The sequence below is a fragment of the Pongo abelii genome, chromosome Y (assembly GCF_028885655.2).
Source record: "Pongo abelii isolate AG06213 chromosome Y, NHGRI_mPonAbe1-v2.0_pri, whole genome shotgun sequence".
Taxonomy (NCBI): Eukaryota; Metazoa; Chordata; class Mammalia; order Primates; family Hominidae; genus Pongo; species Pongo abelii.
The window spans coordinates 14,670,405-14,693,992 of NC_072009.2; the positions used below are offsets into that span (position 1 = coordinate 14,670,405).

The window sequence follows — 23,588 nt, forward strand, 5'->3', positions numbered from 1 at the left end:
CATGCGCGGGGCTCCCGGGCGCCCCCTAATGGACTGCGCGGGAAGAGCGCAGGGAGCCGCGCTGCGACCGCCTTCCTCCCATGCTGGCCAATGAATGGGAGGGCGGTGGGCGTCTCCCTGGGCGGCACAGCCACTGGTGGGCCTGCATCTCCAACTCCCCCTAACGCCAACTCCTCTCCCCAAACCTCCTCCGAGAAGCCCTTGGAGCTTGTGCCCGGTAGCTCGGCATCCTGGGACAGACGGGCTGCGTGGCATTTGGAATTGTGGGCACGGCAGCCCTGTGTCCTGACATCCTGAGTGTGGCAAGCCATGAAAATCTCTATGTGTCATGAACACATGAAACATCTCTCTTCGTTAGGCAGGCCAGCTGGATGGTACGGAAGCAATACTGCAGATCCAGAGAACTCTCTCTGGTTGCTGGGGCCAGGTTGACAGGGGCGGCCTAGGGGAAGTGAGTCGGGCCGGGCACGTGGGAGGAAAGTCGCCTCCTTGTGCTAAGGTGAAATTGATCTGTTGTAGAGGCCAGAACCCCGGCACACACTATCGCAGGTCGAGGCAAATACAGGCTCTGCGTACCATGCTTCCTCCCTGAGGATGCTGCAGTCCAAGGAGCATTCCAAAGGGCCTCTTGTCCTATGCCCTGGGCACACCAGAGGCCGGCCGCCAGGGTTGGCCATTGATGACTTGCGCGCACGGTGTTTTGCAATGCCTTGCCGACCCAGAGGCTCCCGCACCCGCTGCAGTGGCTGCGGTGCCTGCTGGTGGTGCTCTGCAGGCCCAGGGCCTGGGCCTCTGGCTCCTGAGCTCCTGTGCACAGTTGAGCCTGCGGGGGAGCCGAGCCCTGTGGCCATTGCAGGATCTGCGGGTCCAGCGGAGCTCCTCAGGAAACCTGGGTCCACGTGGGTGTGGGACTAGGTTCTCAGCAGGGCGATGCCCGTGGGTTTTTAGGGAGGGTGTCTGTGGGGGATCGGTCCCCAAGAGCCTAGGGGTGCGGAGGTTGGGCTGGGCTGCGCAGGCCGGGATCTGTGGGAGCACACAGGACGGCACCGTGTTCAGGCTGGAGGCTCTGCTGTTGAGGACGGCCGGAGTACAGAGCAAGGAGGCGGCCTTGGAAGAGGAGGCGGTGCTGATGGTGGAAGACATAATGGCTGAGGTGGAGGTGGTGGTTGAGGAGGAGACCGACGTGATGTGGCAGAAGGAGGGCCAGCGGGCACAGCCTGGCCCTGGACCAAGAACACCTGTGCCGTCAATGGACTCGCTGGAGGTCCTTCACTTGGAGCTGGGCTCCGTGAGTGCCCCAGGCCACAGGGCATCTCCGCCTTTTGGGCCAGAGCCATATCCTTGCAGCTTGCTTGTAGCAGCCCTGGGAACACGTGGTAGGCAAGGGGAGCCAAGCACAGCACTCACAAGGGAGAATCGCGGCGCCAAGGTCCCTTCCCGCGCAGCAGAAAGTCGAAGGGCACGTTTCCCTGGGAACGTCCCTGGAGGACGGGCAGTCTCTTTGCCATTGCCAGCCATTCAACCACCCCATGCTCTCGGTGCCCGTTTCCAACAGGCTCAGCCCAGAAACACAAGGTGCTTAAGACGGGTTCGCGGTGCATGGGGCTGCCGACCACCTCAAGGCAGGCACCAGCTCCCCAGATAGGCTTTCTTCCCCCTGCCGGCGCCGAACCCAAAGGGGTGTAGGCCTTGAGTCTATATAACCTCCTTTGCACCCACGCAATTCCCATGGGGAGCGCCAGGCACAACTCTGCCGCCGTTTCTTACTACAGGACTTCCCTCAAGTGGGCAGGCCCACCCCTCAGGGAGACTAGGATGAGAAGACAGCACACACCCGGACATCAGCAGAGCAGGTCCGGCACTCAGCACACAAAGGCCTCCTGCAGCTCATGAACCCGGAGAAGCAGCCGCCTCACACCACCCCGTGCCACCCCGCCCCTCCGCTCCTCAGCTGCAACCACCTGCCCACTTCTTCTTCCTCTCCGCTCTTGTCAGCCCAGGCCGTCTTGGCCGGGGTCCACCCACTCCACAAACCACCATAGCTGTGCCGTTGCCTCCTCGCCAGACAGAGACACAGGACCAACAACGGACGGTGACAGGCCAAATCTCTGGGAGATAGCCCTGCTCCACAGTCTCTGTGCTCTTGCAAAACTGCAGGGCGTCACGAGACTTGCCCACCCAATCATCTGGAGGCTTCCTGACCAGAGGTAGGTTGTTTGGCACACGAGATGTCGGCCTGGGCCGGAAACCATGATGAAGTCCCGCTTTGCTACATGATGGATTTGTAGGTCAGGCTGGGGAGCCTGGGTCGGTGGGAGGGGTCCAGTTTCTGAGTCAGTCTGTGGTCCCCCTGGGGACCAGGGTTGTCTCAGTGGGAGAACTGGAAAGTGGAAACTCGTGGTTCACTACAGCGCAGCTAGATAAGATGGTCGTATTGAATCCATTCTCTTTCTCCTTGATCAGGCAGGTGGAGGACCTCAGCGATCCCGGTTACCGGCGGCGGGATGAAGATTTCATGTCGTCACAATCTCTATTTCGACAGTGAAGTCATCATTAAGGAGTACTGTGTTGGCATCCTCGGTAAGGAATGCCTCCCAGCATGGTAGGGCAGCTGGTGTGTGGGAGGTGAGGTCTGGCATGAACCTTCCTGACTCCTCTCCCTGCAGGGTACAGAGTGTCTCATTCCACTGCAGTCCAGTGGTTCTGGGATCATGAAGGTCAAGCCTCCAGCTGCAGGCAGTACACCTCCTACCTGACCTTATCATATTGGAAGACACAACGGCTGAGCTTATCATATGAAAGACATCATGGCTGAGGTGGAGGTGGAGGTTGTTTGGCTGAATAAGACTGCCCGGGTTTTGGCAGGATTGCTGAGGTGGGGTTCGCCGTGGGGCATCCTGGGAAAGGACTTCGCTGGTCATTCCTTGGTCTCCGGGGAACTGGCTTTAAGCTGTGACCTGAACTCCCCTGGACCTGCTTCTGCAGTCCCCTAGATCATCAGCCAGGGCCTATGGCTCAATGCTTTGCAGTTCTATCCCATGGAGGGAAGGACAGCATTAGAGACAGAACAGAGAGGAGGCCAGGCGAGCAACCAAGGATTGGCAACTCAGAGGCCTTTGAGTCCTGGATCTGTGCCCCTCATGGAGAACCCAAGGATCATGGAGGAGACTGCAGTGAGCAATCCCAGGCAATCCATGGTTTGGGGGAGAAAGGCCCATCAGGAAATTATAACACCCACATGTCAGGATTGGGGAACGTTAAGCCACTAGGATGCATATGTGGCTAAAGTCAGTGGGTGAGAAGCAGGGCTTAAGGGATAGCTGTCTCATCATCACTTGCCAGCTCCATGCCCTGCCCTAAGATCTGCTACCACCTGGGGCTCATTTTGAGCTCAACCAGGGCCCTCTCCCTCTCCACGCAGATGTCCACCTGAGGCCCACCTAGGTCTATGCCGTTTTAGAATGTTTCTCCCAGGACTGTCTTGTTCTGTTTCCATGACCCTGGGCTGCCCTGACATGTGTTATCGTCTCTGACATCCTCCCTCCCAGTGCCCTGCCTTCCCATACAAGATAGTCCACCTCACAGGGAATCTGGAGGACCACACTGGGATCCAGTGTGCGGAAATGTTCTATTTTCTTCATGGACAGGTATTTTGGAGCTTCCTCAGGAGCTGGGAATGTGAAGAGATCGCAAAATGGTTGGGGACCTTCAGTGTGTGTCCAGGGAGGGAACCTGGCTGGCAAATAAGGGCCACCTGAGTAATGGTATGGAAATCCAGTGTCAGTTATCTCCTTAAAGACCTGCTTTGTTACATCACCTACTATTAATATAAAAGTTAATTTCTTACAATAATGAAAAAACAAATTTCAGTATGAAGAAATATAATTTATTGATAATTGTATGGAAGAACTCCTGACTGATCCATTTTCCATTGTAGTTCTTATGCGAGACTTGAGGTGTTTAGCAAGTTTTAACATACAGACAAAAGACTGGGAGAATATGTTCACTAATCCTTGGCAGAATTAAAAAAAATAATAAGATATCAGTATAGACAGATTTTCAACGAAGCTAGATTTGTTATTTGATTTTCATCTTAATGTTACATTATTTCTATTTGTAGTTCTAAAATACTCTTTCTTCTTTGAAATGACAGATGTATATGGTGGGATGTGTCAAGTGCCCTTGGTCCGATTAAATGAAACAATCATTGTTCTTTTGGAAACTGGAGTAGGGCTCACGTGTCAAGCTAGACTACAAAGTAGGCAGCATGCGGTTTGAGGAACAAGATCTTCTAGTGCCCGAGCTCTTTCTTCCTCTATGTACTCTATATCCTTATTTTGCTTTGCAGTTTACAATGTCATGTTGTTCCCTGCTCCCTTCTTTCCCAAATAGAAACCAACTTTGAAAAACAATCAGCTTTCAGACATTTATCCAACTCACAGGCAAAGTGGGAGTGAACTGTAGGTGCTAGAAACCGCAATCCACTGCTGTCAATTTTATTTTCTCATGTACGTTAATCTCTCCCTCTCTACCACCTCAGTATACATATACAGCTGTGATCTAAATTCTTAGATTGCTTTTATAAATTAGAATTTTTCCCGTTGTTTACTCCCCTGACACCTACCCCTTCATTACTTTTCTCCACTAAGCACGCTGTACCCACTTCCCTCATTTCTTCCCACTGGCTTTTCAGTTCAGTTCAATTGGGTTTTGGTCTCATTCCACTGGAACTACTTTTATCAAGGACAGCATTCCCATCTGTACTATTAAAACCACTGGTTACTTTACCATTTTCCTCTTACTCAAATTCTCAGCTTTATTCTGCACATTAGCAACTCTCTGTTCTTCAAACACAGAGCTAGGCCAAAATTCTCCTATTTTAGAGGGTTGGCAGCTGTTTTTTTCCCTCTTTATCAATGGCTGCTCTTTCAGATATATCACATAAGACTTCCCTGGAGAAAGCTTCACTTAGTGCCCAATGTACAGTAGTTCTGTCTGTTATACCAACCGTCACTACTATCTGTTACTCTCTTTCCGCGTCCCAAAATTTCCTTCACAACATTTACGACTGCTTGTGTCTTTTATTTATTATCTGTCTCTCCCTCTATGTAAAGCTTCATGAAGTTGGGGACCATTAACCCCATATTCATTGCTGTACCTCCAGAACCCAGCACAGTGCTTTTTGCATAGTAATAAACATGCATGCAATATTTATTATTCAATGAGTAATACACCTTAATAATCTTGAATAATGATAAAGATTAATAATAATCTAGAATCTTAATAAAGTTGCATTGAATAATTTGATGGATAGATGAATGGCAAGAATCCCACAATATTTTTTACTAGCCTCAATTTGAAAACTCATGCCAAGACTTGTGGACTTTATCTTTACAATGATTCTTGCACCTGTCTCTTTCTTCCAGTCCTTGCTTCAACTTTCTTTACCCAGGCCACCATCATATGTTAGTTTAAGCATTTAATAAAACTCAGAACTCACCTTCTGTCTTCTCTTGCTGATCTTCAACCCATCCTATATATTGCAGTTAGTCTTATAACCTTTGTGAAACTCTGATATTATTTTCCTATGAAAAAACAACAACAGCAACAAAAACTTGCCTTTGTGTAGACAGTTTGTTCTAAACTTTCTATCCTGGCATTTATGGGCCTTGAAGACCTGGCTGTAACTGATACAAGCTCTAAATGATCATAATGTCCCACGTATTTGTCTAGCTCTTTTTTGTGTGTACTTCTCTTTTGAAAGATTTATGACTCAAAGTTGTGTTATTACAACATTTAATAGAATGAGAACATGATGAGGGCAGAAACATGGTATGTTTTCCAATCTCAATATTTACAGCACTCTATGCATATTTACTGAAAAATCATTGTGTGCCCCAATTCTTGACGCTCTATGTTCAGTATCAAATAGAATATAGAATATAAAAATGATCAATTGCAAACCCTATATAGTGTTCGCGTGTAACTAAAAATACCGAATTCTGTACATTTTGTTTAAGGCAATGGATATGACTTATTATCTGTGCTACTCTTAAATATTGTTGTGCAACTGGTGCCTGCAGTTTCCTGAGCCAAAAGACGAAAAGTTTCGTCCTTAGAAATTTTTCGACTAAAAACTCCTCCAAATAATAAGAAAACACTTAGCAAAAAAAAAAAAAAAAAAAAAGGTATTGCTGCATGTGGTCTTTTCCCCAGAAAGATATGCAAGATATGAAGGGAACAATAGGATCAGGAAGTGTACTCAGAAGATGAAACTGTATAATGTGAAAAAACCCACTCTGAACAGTTCTGGCACGGGCTATCTGCCTGCAGGCCCTGGTATTGACCCTTAAGCATGCTGTTCAGAATTCCATTATAGAGGAATTAAGGTGGCCAAGAATATATGTTTGTGTGCGTGTTTGTATGTGTGTGTGTGTCTGTGTGTGTGTATGAGGGAGTTTCACTCTTTCTTATATATGTATATATGAGTGTGTGTATACATATACATGCATATGTGTATACACACACACACACACACACACACACACACACACACACACACACACCCCTACGTACAAGAGACAGAACCTCACTTTCTTGCCCAGACTGGACTGGAGTGCAGAAGCTCAATCTCTGCGCACCGCAGCTTCATCCTCCTGAGCTCAAGTGATCCTCCTGAACAATCCTCTCACCTTAGCTTCTTCAGTAGCTGGGAACACAGGCACACACCTCCAGTCCTGGCTAATTTTTTGTATCTTTTGTAGAGACAGGGTTTCACCATATTTTCAAGCTAGTCTCCAACTCCTCAGTTCAAGTGGTCCACCCACCTCGGCCTCCCAAAGTCATGGGATCACAGACTTGAGCCACTGTGCCCTAGAACATATATTTCTAAATATTTCAAAATATTAATTTTGGCTGGGTGCGGTGGCTCACACTTGTAATCCCAGCACGTTGGGAGTCCAAGGTTGGTGGTTCAGGAAGTCAGGAGTTCAAGACCAGCCTGGCCAATGCAGTGAAACCACGTCCCTACTGAAAATATAAAAATTACTTAGGTGTTTTGGTGGGTGCCTGCAATCCCAGCTACATGGGAGGCTGAAGCAGGAGAATCCCTTGAACCCAGGAGTCGGAGGTTTCAGTGAGCTGAGTTCGCAGCAGTGCGCTCCAGTATGGACTACCGAGCTAGACTCCATTTCATAATACTAATAATAGTAATAACAATAATAATTGTTACTTGTATCATTCTGCATGAGAACAGTGTAATACAATTAAGAGCAGATGAGTACATAGGAACTTACTTTCATGGAATATTGTTCTTAACATAGTTGTTCTCAATTTTCAATGCACATAATTTTTCCTTCATGAATCTATAAGCTTGAGGTTTGAACACTCCACACTCAACACCTGTAGGGAATGCAAGTGAAAGCCTGCAGTCAGAATGTTACATCCTATTCCATGGGTACTAGCTGTTCCAGTGACATTTGTTAACATTTAGAAAAGGGTTGACATGATGTGCATAATTTTAATCAATCCTGGTGTTGTCTCTGAGTAAACAAAGTGCATGAGTGACATTGGAGATACTTCATGCTTTATCCCTGGATATATACTTATCTTCTAGTTTCATTTTTGTGTGTTTATTTTTGAGGTAGAGTTTCGCTCTTGTTGCCCAGGCTGGAGTGCCATGGCGCGATCTCAGCTCACCGCAAACTCCACCTCCTGGATTCAAGCGATTCTCCTGCCTCAGCCTCCCAAGTAGCTGGGATTACAGGCACTGGCCATCGTGCTGGGCTTATTTTGTACTTTTTTTTTTTTTTTTTTTTTAGTAGAGATGGGATTTCTCCCAGTTGGTCAGGCTGATCTTGAAATCCCAACTCCTAGTGATCTGCCCACTTCAGCCTCCAAAATTGCTGGGATTATATGCAGAAGCTACCGCTCCCGGCCTTTCTAAATTTTTTATTTATTTATTTATTTATTTATTTATTTATTTATTTTGAGATGGAGTTTCAATCTTTCTTCCAGGCTGGTGTTTAATGGTTAAGTGGTGCGATGTCAGATCACTGCAACCTCTGCCATTCAGGTTTAACCGATTCTGCTGCCTCAGCCTCCTGAGTAGCTACGATTACAGTCACCCCCACACCATGCGTGGATAATGTTTGTATTTTCATTAGAGATGGGCTTTTGCCATTTTACCCAGGGTGGTCTTCAAATTCTGACTTTAGGTGATCTGCCCGCCAGTGCCTCCCAAAATGTAGGATTGCAGGCGTGAGCCACCGTGCCTGGCCTTCTGTTTTCATCTTACGCCATGATTGGTTCATCTTCCAGCTATGCTCCAGTCACCCTGAATTATGTTATACTCACTTTGATTCCAATAATGTACGAGCTTTTTTGTGTCCAGGCTCTCGCACAGGGCATTTCCTGTGTTTGGATTCCCCTTCCCATCTTGTCTGCCTTAAATACTACTACTCATTCTACTCTATCCAGAGCACTTGATGGTGCACATTCTGAGTTTCTAAGTAAAATATAGATGTATGTTACATAGATTTTTATGGAAAGAATCATCATAGATTTCCTCACCTTTAAAAAGTGTCTGTGACCCCATAAATATTAAGATTCATTTGTTTCTGCCCATAATCAAACGTGAAACAGTAAAAGCATACACTGAGACCTCCTCATTTCCAACTGACCCAAACAAATTATCTGTCACAGATATTCTGTCCCTTTTCTCAGTTTTTATAGCACTTTATGTCTTTTTTTTCTTGAAACAGAGTCTCACTCTGTTGCCTATGCTGGAGTATAGTGGCATGATCTCCGTTCACTGCAACCTCCGTCTCCCGGGTTCAAGCAATTGTCCTGCCTCAGCCTCCCAAGAAGTTGGGACTACAGGTGTGTGCCACCAAGGCTGGCTAATTTTTTGTAGAGACAGGGTTTTACCTTGTTAGTCAGGATGGCCTCAATCTCCGGACCTCATGATCCTCCCTCCTTGCCCTCCCAAAGTGCTGGTGAGCCACTGCGCATGAACTACTTATCTCTCTTTTTACATCATTTCTATTTGTCTCCCTTTGGACTCAGCTATCACTGAAGGCAGAAACAATGTCTTATTCACCTTTGATCACAGAACTTAGCACAAATGGATTCATTTTAGCTGGGAGAATGTTGAAGCTTAAATCAATGTGCCTGGAATTTAAAATTAGCAATTTTCATATGCTAAAATTCTGGAGGATACAGTGCTTGCATCTTCTAACTATTACCCATACATTTAAAATTTTGACAGTCATTGCCCATCTTCAGGTTGTAATGTGAATACCAAGAAATACAACATTTCTGCTTAATAAAATATGACAACCTTCAGGTATGATAGGTTAACACAGACAGAATCAGTGTGATGGTATCTGCTTCTCCAAGATAATTTTTTCCAATTATTTTATTTATATGAATTATAGAAGTGAAATAAATAAGTAAAACAAAGGGGGATAAATTGTTGGCAAATAATTAAAAAGTCTCAGAACATAAGGATGCTTATTTACAGATTAAAAGGCGAACACCTAGCAAAATAGCATGAAAATCGATGAAAGCAGACTCGTGTCAAGATACATCAATGTACAATTTGAGAACACTGAGAACAAAGAGAAAATGGTGTAAGTTTCCAGAGAGGTAAAAATAGGTCACGAACAAAGGATGAGGGACCAGATGATTTAGAAATTTTCAACACTGGCCAGGCATGGTGGCTCATGCATGTAATCCCAGCACTGTGGGAGGCCAAGGCGCAGTTTGGGAGGCCGAGGTGCACTCTGGGAGGCCAAGGCAGGCGAATGACCTGATGTCAGGAGTTTGAGACCAGCCTGACCAACATGGAGAAACCCCATCTCTACTAAAAACACAGAATTGTCCAGGCATGGTGGCGCCTACCTGTAATCCCAGCTACTGGGGAGGCTGAGGCAGGAGAATCACTTCAATCCAGGAGGTGCAGGTTGCGATGAGCTGAGATCCTGCCATTGTACTCCAGCCTGTGCAACAGGAGCGAAACTCCATGTCAAATTAAAAAAAAAAAAAAAAAATCTCAACACTACCGCTATAAAGCAGAAGGCAATGGATTATGGAGTTCTGATTTGAAAATTCTAAAAGAAACTGATTTCTGACATATGTTTTTATTTCCAAATAGACTAAAATCAAATGTACAAGGAGAAAACATAACATTTTTCAGACATATGAGAACTCGAAAATTTTGTCTCCAGGTGAACCTTTCCTCAAGAAATTACTAGAGATTTTTTCCTACCAAAAAGAAGAAGTAAACCAAGAAAGATAAAGATGTGAAATGCAGAAAACAGGACACACAAGAAAAGAGAAAGATAAATTCTTAAAAGGGTAGTGAATGTAAGTCCTAGAATGAGACAATTGAAACAGGCCTGGAGGGCAACCAGTCAAGACTGTCGTAGGGAAGCAGGCTATAAGAGAGTGTTCTTCAAGGTGGGAGCATTTATACAGCAATTGATGTGAATAAAAGTCTTGATATGAGATTTAAAAAACTACTAAAGAATTTTCAATTGAGTTAACACAAGTTGAAATAAAATTAAGTGGAAATTGAACAACAAAATTAAAACCACTATTTCTCAGCAATCCATGGATTATCATAATAGGAATTTAAATGTACTTAGAACTTCACGATACTGCAAATATTACAGATTAAATTTGTGAGTAGCAGGAAAAGTGACATTACAATAGGAGTTTAAAGAGAAATGTTTCTACAACAACTTGAAAATTAATGTACTAGATATTTAAATAAAGAACTTTTCTTCTGTTCACCTTTGTTTCTCACAGGGTACACTCGCTGTGTAGCCCAGGCAGGAGTGCAGTGGCATCATCTCCATTCACCACATCCTCTGCCTCCCAGGTTCCCCCTCTCGACTAGCTGGGATTACAAGCATTCGTCACCATGCCCAGCTAATGTTTTGTATTTTTAGTAGAGGCCAGGCTTCACCATGTTGGCCAGACTGGTCTCCAACTGCTGATCTCAGGTGATCTGCCCGTCTCAGCCTTCCAAAGTCCAAAGTGCTGGGAATACAGGCGTTAGCCATCGTGCCCAGCCAACTACAGTACTTTTTACCTAAGCGACTGGACGAGTGGAGTTGCTTTGTTTTTTTTCTTTTTTGACACATGGTCTCGCTGTGTCATCCAGGCTGGAGTGCAGTAGTCTGATCTTAGCTTACTACAACCTCTGCCTCCCAGGTTCAGGCGGTTCTCCTGCCTCAGCATCCCAAGTAGCTCGACCACAGGAATGTGCCACTAGGCCTGGCTACTTCTTCTATTTTTGGTAGAGACAGGTTTTTGCCATGTTGCCTAGGCTGGTGTCGAACTCCTGACCTCAAGTGACCCACCAACCTCGGCTTCCCAAAATGTGGAAATTACAGGCGAGAGCCACCACGCCCGGCCTGGACTTGCGGTTTTTTGACATAAAAAGAAAGCTGTGGAGGAAAAAGCTTGGTTTGTGGGAGCACCTGAGGTCAGTTTGGTTCAAAGGTTTGGGATACCTATTATCTACTGGCAGTGATGGTATGTTGTTAATGTACAATATGTTCATGCACATAGCATATGTATATGCTCATCAGATGTTTTCAGGTAAAACAAATAGTCATTCCAGTAGTTTGAGCCATTACAGCAATTTCCACCAGGGGATTTCACAGTCGAATTCCAGTTGTGGGCAACAGTGATTAACATAATGGTTATTAATGAGAAGAGATTTTGAGACGTCCAGCCATGTTGAGATGTCAAGGCCTTGAAGGGATGGGTTTGGCATATTATGAAGAAAGAGTGCATTGGACTGGATACTAAGAAACACATTGAATTGTTTTTCTTGCCTCTATAACATGAAAGGACAATTAGAGATATAGAAACAATGGAACATTTCACAGCATGGCTTGACATTTCACTGAACTTTTATCCTTTTAAGCATATACAAAGTTTGTGGATCACACCCTGAGAGCTGAATTAGAGTGAGAATTAACTTCCCGGTTGCCAAAGGAGAACAAGGAGAATGAAGGTGTCCGCAGTTAACAGTATTGGATTAATTGAAATGAAGGTTGACAGACTTTTTTGGCTTTCCAACAAATTGAGTAAAGAAAAGGTAACTGCTTTTCTAATTTCACACATACACAATAGTGGATAAATTAAAAATTACACAACCCATATATTACGGGTATCTCCTAGAAATGTATATGTACATGGGCAAACTCACAGTGTGCACATACGTGTCTATAGCTAAATAAATACAAACCCATTGACCAACAGTTAGCAAGTTAGAAATTATTCTTCCATTTCACCATTGCCTTTCCCAGAATTTTGTCACAAATATGATTTTTCCACATATTTGACGCCTACTCTCTGGAGGGATGTCATGTATACACACAGTAAAGCTGTGAGATATCACAATGTTAGTGTCAGAGAAAACAATAACACCGGTTTTATAAAAGAGTAATTGTGAGGAGAAAGTTATACTTCACATTACTACAAATACACAAGTAGGATTTCATTAAAAGCTGAAATCAGTCAATATAATTTGTTTTTAATGTTTTATTTAAAATACTTAATTTCAACAGGATTACTCAAGGAAAATAACGGTAGTCGTAATAAATAATGAGGAAGAATTCCCTCTAATTGTTGATTATTTAAAATGTGAGTAAAATACTAAAAGACACTGTATAATGTAGTTTCATGAAGCATTCTTTATGGTTTACATAAAATTAATAGTCTCAATGGAATATTTGGAGACTGTGAACATTCCATATATCAATTTATTGTACTTTCACTTTATTACTTACTTGCGTATCATCACTGATGGAAATAAAAATGTGTATATTTACACATATGAAAAACGTGGATTTTTGTTTGTTTTCTAGTCAGAGAAAGTTACCAATAATTTTGTCTATATAGGAAACTTTTTGCAAACCCAAATTCTGAACTTTCTTTTCTTTTGAAGATTCTTATTTCAGTCTAGGTATGAAAAGGAATTGGCTGTGATCATTCTTTGATTTCACTGTTATTTGTGAGTTTCTGATACAGAGTTAGGAATGTACAGACTTTAAAACTTGCTTTCTTTTTCTTCGTCTCCCTTTGGACCTGTATATGTGATTTCTGCAGTAATGTGCACCATTATCTCACATATGGTTGCTGAAAGATACAAGCATAAATAGAATTCTTAGTTTCACTGAATCTTGGGGAACAGACAAGTAAAACTGAAAGATAATTATGGTATGAATGTAAGTAAGCAGTTTATCACAGAGGTACAATAAGGGTGAAAATCTATTTAAAAATACATGCCTCATCCAAAACATGAGGTAGTAAAAATGAAACATTTAAGTTGGCATGAAGAACAGTTTAAAAGTTGTGATTATTTCCGGTGAGAGCAAGTAGCTGAAACATCATGAGGAAGTCCTTCAAAGCTACATGTTGGATTGCTGGTCAGGATGGTAAGCCCGGGTCTGGGGAAGGGTTCTAAGATCCAGGTCAGTTTGAGGTGCTCCTGGAGCTCAGGGGTGTCTCAGTCGGGGAGCTAGGAAGGGGAAACGCATGCTTCACCCCAGCTAGAAGGCCACCTCAGCCCACCTAGATGAAATTGTCCCTTGGCTGTCCTCTTTCTCCTTCTTGGACAGGCAGGAGGAGGAACTCACTCATCATGAGTACAACTGGCAGGAAGAAGTTTGCCTGTCATCACAACATTTACTTTGGCAACGAAGTGCTCACTAAGGAGTATTGCGTTGGCATCCTCAATGAGGAGTGCCTCCTGGTATGGTAGAGGGGGTAGTACCTGGGAAGCTCGGCCTGGCGTTAGCCTTCCTGACTCCTCTCCCTCCAGGATACAGGGCGACTGGCTCCACTGCAGTCAAGTGGTTCTAGGCTCATTCAGGTGAAGGCCCCAGTTTCCTGCAGGGCACTACCTAACTGAGCTTCCTCAGCTGGTTGGCTGACTGTGACTGCCCAGGGTATGGCAGGTTTGCTGAGGTGGGGCAGCTATGCAGCGTCATGGCAAAGGACCTTGTTGGACATTCCTCGGCATCGGAGGAATTGGCTTTGGACCGGAACCTGACCTGTCACGACCACTTTGCCCAGTCCCCGAGGTCATCAGCCAGGGCCTGTGGCTCAATCTCCTGCAGCACTACTCAACGGAGTTAGGCCCTCAGAGAGGGAACAGAGACGAGGACAGGGAAGCAGCCGAGGCCTGGGGGTTGAGAAGCCTGTGGGTCCCGGAGTTAGGATGCACATAGAGAAGCCAAGGCTCAGGGAGGAGATTGCAGTGAGCAAACTCAGGCCATCATGGGCTGGTGGAGAAAGGTCCATAAGGGAACTGTAGTTCCCACATTTCAGGATAGGGGAACCCTAATCTGCTAAATAGGCATAATTAGCAAAGGTCAATGGGTAAGAAGCCAGGATCAAGAGATAGCTGCCTCATCATCCCTTGCTAGCTCCCTTCTCTGTCCTGAGGCGTGCCACTACCTGGCCTTCAGTTTGGGATCCACCAGGGCTGTCTCACCCTCCATACAGATGCCCACCTGAGGCCTGTCCAGGTCTACATCCTCCCAGAATGGCTCTCCCAGGCCTGCCAAGTCCCATTTGGATGAACCCAGGCTCTCCTGACATGCTTGTTCCCCTCTGCCATCCTCATTCACCCAGCAACTCCCCACCCACAAAAAAGGCAGGCCATCGCACAGGGAATCTGGAGGACCACACAGGGCTCACAGGGGAGGAAATGTGAAGAGACAGCAAAACGGAAGGGGATCCTCTGTGTGTTTCCAGGAAGGCAATCTGGCTGGACATTATGGCCCACCTCACTATTGCTGAGGACACCCAGTGTCTCTTGGCCCTGAGCATGTGCACACAAACACATTGTCTAAATGGCATTGACATCAATACTACCTGAGTGATCCTCAGAACCTATACAACCCCGGTAAAAATATCAATGACCCATTCTTCTTAGAAAAGTAATCTGAGAATCCTAAATTTCCTGTGAAACGGCAGAACATCCTGAAAGCCCAGAGCAATCCAGTAAAACGCACAAAGCTGGAGGCATCACACTACCTAACTTCATGATATACTACTACAAAGCTTTACGTACCGAAATAGGATAGCACTGCAGAAAAGCAGAGACTTGAGCTTATGAAAAACAATAGGAGCCCAGAACTAAGTCACTGCATTTGCAGCTAAGTCACGGCCTTTTCCCAAAGAAGCAACAACGCCCAGTGAAAAATCAAGTATCTTCTATAAACTAGGTTGGGGACAAACTGAATAGCCACATAAAGGAATTTACAAGTGGATAATTTATCACCAACCTCCAATGTCAGACAGGAAACAATAAAAATACCAGAACAAATCACAAGGAAGAAGCTCCATGGCATCTCTGTAGGCAATGATGGTCTCAAAGTGACTGCAAGAGCACAGTAAACACCATCAGAAATAGAGGATGTAATCATATCAAACTAAAGTGCTTCACCACAACACAGAAAACTAAAGAAACAGAAGGGGCATCCTACAGGATGGGAGCAATGATTGGGTCACCATAGATCTGTTAATGGGTCAATATTCAAAGTACATAAGGAACTCCCCACAACTCAATAGCTTGAAAACAAATGGGCAAAGGCTGGAATACTCATTTCTGAAACTAAGACATACAGTTGTCCAGAGGACACACTAAAAAGTCCTCATCATCCCCAACCCACCAGGAAAATGCAAATCAAAACACAATGAGATTTCTTCTCACTTCAGTCAGAATGCCTATTTTCCAAAAGACAAGAAAAAAAAAAAAGAAAAAAGAAAACCCTCATTTCTGGTGAGGATGCAGAGAAAAGGAATTCCTTGCTCACTTTTGGTGAGAATGTAAATTGGTGCAGGCATTACAAGAAGTTTTATGGGTTTTATTTAATATAAACAGTCTTCAAAAATCTACAGGTAGAACCACCCACCATATGATCCAGCAAATCAAAATACCCGGGCACGCCCACAAGTACACAGATCAGTATGTTGAAGGTGTGCATGCACCCATGCAAGTATTGTTGCACTCATTACATTTTCCCTAGAGCCAAAATAACGGAAGCAACCTGAGTGTCCCTCAATTGATGAGTGGATTAAAAAAATGGGGTAAATACACCTACGCGGAATGGAAAAATGTAATGCAATAATAAATAAGGAAATCCTGCCAGTTGTGACGATGCGTGTGAATCTGCTGAATGTGTGCATGCCATTTTGTTAAGTCACATAAGCCAGGTATCTGAAAGGCAACTAGCACATGACCTCATTCTTATAAGAAATTGAAAAAGCGGACTTCACAGAGGTAGTGACTCCGAAGGCGGGGGTGAAGAGGGTGCACTGAGGAGATGCTGGATCAAGAATTCATATTTCTAGTTAGAAAGGAGGGATAGGTCAAAAATATTTTCTTCAGCCTGCTGACTATAACTGGTGATAATGTATTCTTTCTCTAACAAAATTCTAAGACAGTGCATGTCAAGTTTTTTCACAACAAAAATGACAAGTATGTGAGATCACGCATATGTTGATTAGCTGGATGTATCCAATGCATAATATATATGACCTTTTGAACAACACTCCTTATGTTATAAATATGTATCATTTCATATGACAGTTTCAAATAAACATACAATTTTTAAAACGCCTTAAGAGAATAAATGTCAATAAACTATTTTATTATAAAGCGGTGCTTTTCATTTCTATCAAAGTCTTTTTCATGACACAGGAAAGAATGCAACATCGTTTGGTAAGTTAAGGAAAAATATATATGTGCACATATATATATATATAAATTTATAAATATGAAAATCGCAATGAATGCTGACGATGAGTTGAAAGATAGAAATTAGAGGCACGGAGACTACAGTCCATGAATTGAAACCTTCACTGCATGTTTGAAAAGAAGACGTGAGGAGGTAGAAGAAAAAAGCAAAAAACTCAAAGCCATGCCAGGGCCATGGGTCACACCTGTCATTCCGGCACTTTGGTAGGCTGAGGTGGGAGGATTGCCTGCACTCAGGAGTTCCAGAGGAGCCTGGGGCAACATGGGCCCATATCCAAAAAGTAATCAATTGCTAAATTAATACATAGCTGGGAAGGGTTGCATGCACCTCTAGTGCCAGCTGTGTGAGAGTCTGAGTTGAGAGGATCACATGGGTGTGTGGTGTCTGGGATGCAGTGGGCTAAGACCCTGGGGCTGCTGTCCAACCTAGAAGACAGAGTAAGACCCATTCTCGGAAAACCAACAAAAAAAGAGTCACATTCGGCAAATTAAAACTACGTAGTGTGAGGAGAATCAAAATAAATGAAACATCATTAGAGCCTACGCGATCCGATGGAGGAAACCAGCTTTCACATAATAACAGCGCCAGATGGGGAGAACAATAAGAAAGGGCAGAGAGAACACTGTAAGTAATAATACACCAAACTCCCCAAATGACTTAAAAGACATAAATGTAAAAAGAGTGCTCCTTTTCCATTCAAAGCCCTTAATAACAAGTGCAAGTGTCTTTTTCTGAATCCCTGACACGCATTCAGCTAGCCTGAACCTCTTGGTGAAGTTCCCAGACCACGATGTGCCCTTTCTATATGCTCTCATTTTCTTATTTCCTATCACTTATCTGTAGCAGGTCATAACGAATCATGATTGTTTGACATTCTTTGACACAATGAATAATTCAGGTATGAGTTCATTAAACAATAGTTTATGACATGTCGTGAAGAAATTCTGTACGCATGATGTTGGTTAAAAGATAATACAAAACTGAAATGGAGGAAGAAGAACATTTTCTACGTTTCATCATCGTGCTTGTGTTTACGCAGCATGTATCTACGAACTATAGCTGTCTGCTGGAAAATCATCTGACACAATCACTTGAAAGTTCTCCTTCTGCTTGGGAGACCACAGGCATACCCACTTTTTCACTTTTCCACCTTTTCGATACACTGAGCGGGATGAGTGGAATCCGTGGGACTTTTGGCTTTGCTGCAATGCTCAGTATTTGTTTTTAACACTGTCATTGCTAGATTGGCCTGAAATAAACCGTTCATTATGGCTCACAAAAAGAACTCATCTCTTTCAGCTCAGAGTCTTTCAAAGAGGAATTTCATCCAGACATTCTGATGTCTGACGCCACTGCCAAGAGATTCAGAATTACAAACTAAATTCAGATAGAGAACAGAAAGGTAGATGATACAGACGGAGAGAGTGTGGTGGGGAAGGAAGGGAAAGAAGAAAGGAAGGGTGTAAAGGAAAGGAAGGAAGAAAGGAAGGGAGAGAGAGTGACAGATGTTCAAAGACACAGATACAAATTCTAGCATGGTTGTAGAGATAGGCATGTACAAATTACCGCAGGTAGTGTGGAAAAATATGGGGAGACATAGGTGGAGTCAGAGGAAAGATACAAACCCACGCAGAGAAATAAACATACACAACTACAAACACACTAAAAACTACAAACACACACTTGGTACTTTAAACATGAAAAAGACCCTGACAGTAGATGTAACAGAGGTGTTTCAGAGTTACTGAGGCAGAATACAAATCCGTCAGTACCCTTAGCGTTTGTGGCCCATGTGCACGGATATTCAGTGGAAGAAGCGTTAGACAGCCTGTACAATTCAGCACCATCTCTGATAATACCAAAACAATGGATCTCATGTGAAATCACTAGACTGAATTGTATGTAGGATTTGAGGAAGGAGCCCAGTCGGCTGCATTCAGTCGGTGGGGTGGCAATATGGCTGAGCCACCAACCCATGGCACGCCCTTCCATTGTAGACAGTTCCTGGTTTGCTGCCTACCTTGTAAAAAGCTCTTCCTCTACCACCACTTTAAAACAGGCTAGTTCCAAAACTAGCCCTAGCCATCTATTTATGGTCTCCTTCTTATCTATTTACCTCCTAGAGAAATCATTGCAAGACACCTTCCTCAACTTTTTCCTATGCATTAAATTTGGGGCAAGACCTTTTCACATGCCCTGATTATAGGCAAGTCCCCAGACATTTCCTAATCTGAGTTGCCCTGAGTGCAGGCACCAATCTGTGGCCCCATTCCCACTATAGGGATACTGTACTGGACCACAGTGTCTTTGACCTGCACACAGTGAGATAAAGGGCAGCTTCACGGGGCCAAAGGGTTCCGAATGTTTTCAGAATAATTTGCTGAGAAAACCTGTTTCTCCTGTGTTTGTGGGTCATGGGGACAGTAGTCAGAGGAGGACAAGACTCCCCCTCCAGAGCTTCAGCAGTGTGCCCAGGAGCAGGGTCAAAACTGGGCTATAGATTTTCAAAGCTCAACTGCTGATACCGAGCAGGAGGTGTGGAATGCGTATTGAAGGCAGTACAACAGATTCATGAACTTTGACTGTCAAACCTTCCTCCCTGAAACAACATAGCTCTTCTCACAGAAGCTGTGCCGACCACAGTACATATGGGACAGGAATGTTAGCACTCTACTAGTGTGTGGCCAACATGGATGCTCATGTTGGAACTGTTTTTTCTGGGAACCGGGAAGAAAGTTCTGCCGCCGACACTGAAATCCTCCTCACCCATCAGTGACACAGGCAACCCCTCGTCTTGTGCATAGACACAGGTGTTCATGGGAAGCCGCCACCCACCCGTGAATGAAAACAGTATGTGTTGTCCTCCTGTGTGAGGCTTGCAACACATACTGTGCAACTATCTGCTCTTTACATTATTAAACTTAGGCAAAGTATGCTGAAAAGGCCACAGAAAATCAGAGGGCCCTGGGCTCCAGAAACAATCTGCAGTGCCAATCACTGGGGAGAATAGAGCCTCACTAGAGTTTGCAAGAGCACAAAATGCACTCGTAATGTTGGTAGCTACATACACTACTGGTTCCTCACCTAACATACAATCGTGGAGAAAAGCTTAACCCAACTAAAGATGTAAACATCAACAAGAGTGTCCATATCCTGTGTCATCAAGTGACAAGACAGTCCATGCGTGGATTCCCCAGCAATCTTATATTCCACAAATCCAACCCCTTTCCCCGCACTTCTGCCAGTCTGTGTTTTCCCTTAGTCATCTACGCCAAAAAGCATATCCTGAATGCTTTCCCGCATGCCTCTGTCACCTTTCCCACAGTCCCTCCATACACCTTACCTGCCCATTTCTTCTCACGTTGATGTGTGAGAAGTTCTGAGGGGCTGATTGTCCCAGAAAAGGATTATGCATTCACCTTTAAAAGAACGTGAATTCAACAAGAAAGGAAACTTCAAGATTTCCATCATCCTGTGCTTATCTATTGTGTATGATGATACCCAAAATGAAGGATTTTAGAGGTCCCAGCAAACTGGGCTGTGGAAACCTTAACCCCTTTCCTTGAACTACTTCTGCTTCCATAGGACAAAGTAAGTTTCCAACTAAGCTGTCTTTTGCTTTGACCTCCCCAACTCTGTCCTGTAGGAAGAATCCCAACACATTCCACACCCATTCACTCCACAATTTTAGAGGCCCAGCTCCAACACAGACGGGTCAGTTCCATGAAGAAAATAAAGCATATTGATTGATCAATTCAATATGACACCCAAATCCAGGGCATAAACGTACACACACACACAGAAACAAACACACACACACACAGTCAAACATTCTTGAGAATATTTATTTGGCATTCCATACAATCCAAGTTTACCCCCTTTTCCTGTCTGATTTTTTTGTGACTGGGTCGGTTTTTCCTTTACTTCCTGGGCATAAGACCATGCTGAGTACTGACATCCTGCATACGGTAGTAACTTTTTAGGAGTTCTGCTGTTTTAAGTAAGGTCCGATGCTCCCTCACAGTCAACTCAACATCTGGGAGTCCCCTAGAGAAACACAAACGCATGTCAAAACGCATTTCTCTCAGCCATACTTTGAAATGTTTTAATTGCAGGGCCCGCTGAGAAAAGGATATCCCTTCCCCATTTGTGATCTCTTAAACTTCCTCCTACCATGGGTTACAAACTGTTCTCCGCAATACCTGCCCCATTCCCAGTACTCTCTGTGAGGGGAGTCAGCTAACAAGATGCATTGTACACTAAAAGCACACAGAAATCTGATGCGGCAATAGCTCAAGGAAATCCATCAATCTAAACAATCCTTTGCGGTCTAGGACAGGGATGACCAGGAGGCACATTCAGGGAGCCCAATCTCATGGAGTAGGTAGGATGACTGCCGCTGGGGTTGACGGCCATGGAATCAAGGGCTACAGATTGAAGTGAATGATTTTCAGCTTCACTTCTCAGTGATTCTGGAAATGGACTATGCTCCCCTGGGCTTAAGACTCACAGCTATAACCTGCCTTGCAGTGCAGTCTCTAATCTGCCTTTTTCAGCCCAATGCCATGAATGTCCTGGATTCTGTCACTCTCTCTCGTCCTCTCAAGGAATTTCTACATATAGGAAAGCAGCCTCAATTTCTACATTTCTGAAATGAGCGTCCAGGCTCCCTGAATAGGCAGGTGTGTCAACCCCCTCATAGTGGGCATCAAACAGCTCCAGTTCCAACTGAACGGCTCACCTGAAATCTCTGTTCCCTCTTCAGGTGGCTTCATCCTCTTGTAGTACGGCAGGGGATTGCGCCACAGGTCCTTACATAGGATCTGTCAGGGGAATCAATCGGCAAACGCCTCATCAGGGCTCAGACTGGTGACCCAAACAGGTGGGAACACACCAGGGTCATTGCTGATGTTTCCCAGTGAGGACCCACCTCAGCAATCCTATTAGATCCTGCGAAGTTGTGGTCAGAAAACCAGTTGAAGAAGTTAAGGCTGCTGTTGTGGTGTCTGCGGCGATAGGCCTCAACTTCATAATCTGGATGCCACTGAATTGGAGTGGAATGAGAAGCCCTGTATTCTACAGAGACAGAAAGTTTTGTGGGAAGGGGACTGGATCACGTTGGCAATGATCCCCCCACCATCTTCCTTCCACTACCCATCCTGGGAGCCACCTGTCACCTGTGATGTTCACCAGATATTCCTTGGTAATCACTTTATTCTGGAAGTAGGGGTTACTCCGAAAGAACAACATGATCCTGCAGAGATGAACGGGATGCTTCACTTCTTCCACCTGTCAGGACAAGGTGGAGAAAGTTTAAATACCTTTTTGGGTGAGGTGCCAACTGTTGCTCACAGGAACCAATTATTTCCCTTACCCTCCCCCACTAAACCCTCTAGCCTCAGTCTTGCTGTCCTCACCTCTAAGTTGATCATGTAGCTCAGCATGTCTTCATCTTGGTCAGTGATCAGGGCTGACATCTGGGGGTGGTTTGCAATCTGATTTAGGTCAAAGAGGCTTTACATGCGGTGGAAGGAGAAGCTAGGAGCAACAGGGAAGAAGGCCTAAGAGCACCCAGAGGCTGGGGTAGGGGATTTCTCAGATCTGCTTCCACGTATATGACCTCCTTTCGCCTCCCCCTACCCCTAAAATAAGGCCCCTTGGCTTCACAGAGGGTGTATAATTCTGAGGCTGACTGCACTGACATGCGGAGGTGCGATTTGCAGAGACTTGCTGGTGTCTGAGGAGTGGCAGAATCTGCTTATAGCCGAAGACGCCCAGTCCCAGATCGGACTAGAAAGGGGGAGCAATCACACTGCCTTAAAAATAGCTTGATGCACACAAAAACCTATTCTGGTCTGAACTCGCTTCTGTTCTTCAAAAACATGCCCCAAACGTCTGCTGCTCGGCATCACCAAGGGTTTCTCTGCCGCACACAGGAAAATAGTACCCACGCCTGCTGCAGTTTTCCCTAGCCACATTTGTCCGGGGCAACTCACCTTTGTTCCCCAAAGGTGGCGTCACATCGATGCCAAGCTGCCCATAAGTTACTTACACTTCCCCGAGAGCACCTCTCCACCAGAAAGGCAGAAGAAACACTGAGAAGGATACAACATTGGCCCAGAAGCCAGGGACGCTCTGGATGACCGCGCCTCTGCAGTCTAGGTGGGCCTTGCGCCTCCGCTCCATCTTTTCCCTCTGCCGAGAAAAGGCCTTCCTGGCTTGGGCATTAACCGGCCCCAGCTCCACCTGAACGGCCAGCAGCTCCTCCAGTGCAGACTCTGGGGTCATGGGCCCAGGGCCAGGCTGTGCCCGCTGGGCCTCCTCCTGCGGCTCCACGAGGCCCTCCTCCTGGGCCACCACCTCCACCTCCGCCATTATGTCATCCAACACCAGCACCGCCTCCTCCCCCAAAGCCACCTGCTCACTCTCCACCCCGGCCGCCCCCTCCTGTACAGCCTCCATCCTGAAGACGGTGCCCTCCTCCGCACTCCCACTGAGCAAGGCCTATGCTGCCCGAACCGAGCCACACGAACCCGGCCGCAGCCTTTATTGCACCCAGTGGGTCAGCGGGCCCTCAGTGCGCATGCGCGGGGCTCCCGGGCGCCCCCTAATGGACTGCGCGGGAAGAGCGCAGGGAGCCGCGCTGCGACCGCCTTCCTCCCATGCTGGCCAATGAATGGGAGGGCGGTGGGCGTCTCCCTGGGCGGCACAGCCACTGGTGGGCCTGCATCTCCAACTCCCCCTAACGCCAACTCCTCTCCCCAAACCTCCTCCGAGAAGCCCTTGGAGCTTGTGCCC

The 23,588-nt window shown here is 45.4% G+C and overlaps 1 protein-coding gene across 1 annotated transcript; it reads right to left on the reverse strand.

The window, feature by feature from the left end:
- Nucleotides 1-20,617: 20,617 nt before the first annotated feature.
- Nucleotides 20,618-23,372, reverse strand: LOC129053414 (testis-specific Y-encoded protein 3-like). Its single transcript, XM_054545454.1, has 6 exons — nt 22,899-23,372; nt 22,208-22,285; nt 21,968-22,079; nt 21,721-21,866; nt 21,532-21,613; nt 20,618-20,837 (listed from the first exon to the last, which is right to left on the reverse strand). The coding sequence occupies exons 1-6, from the start codon at nt 23,250-23,252 to the stop codon at nt 20,815-20,817; spliced, it is 795 nt and encodes a 264-aa protein (XP_054401429.1). The 5' UTR covers nt 23,253-23,372; the 3' UTR covers nt 20,618-20,814.
- Nucleotides 23,373-23,588: the final 216 nt, after the last annotated feature.

Bases quoted from the DNA above. Each gene is read 5' to 3' on its own strand.
- LOC129053414 (XM_054545454.1), bottom strand. From the start codon at position 23,252: ATGGAGGCTGTACAGGAGGGGGCGGCCGGGGTGGAGAGTGAGCAGGTG. The intron at 22,286-22,898 runs GTATCCTTCTCA...GACCTAAATCAG, and splicing joins CTGGCTTCTGGGCCAATGTT to ATTGCAAACCACCCCCAGAT. The intron at 21,614-21,720 runs GTGGGTCCTCAC...TTCCCCTGACAG, and splicing joins GATCTAATAGGATTGCTGAG to ATCCTATGTAAGGACCTGTG.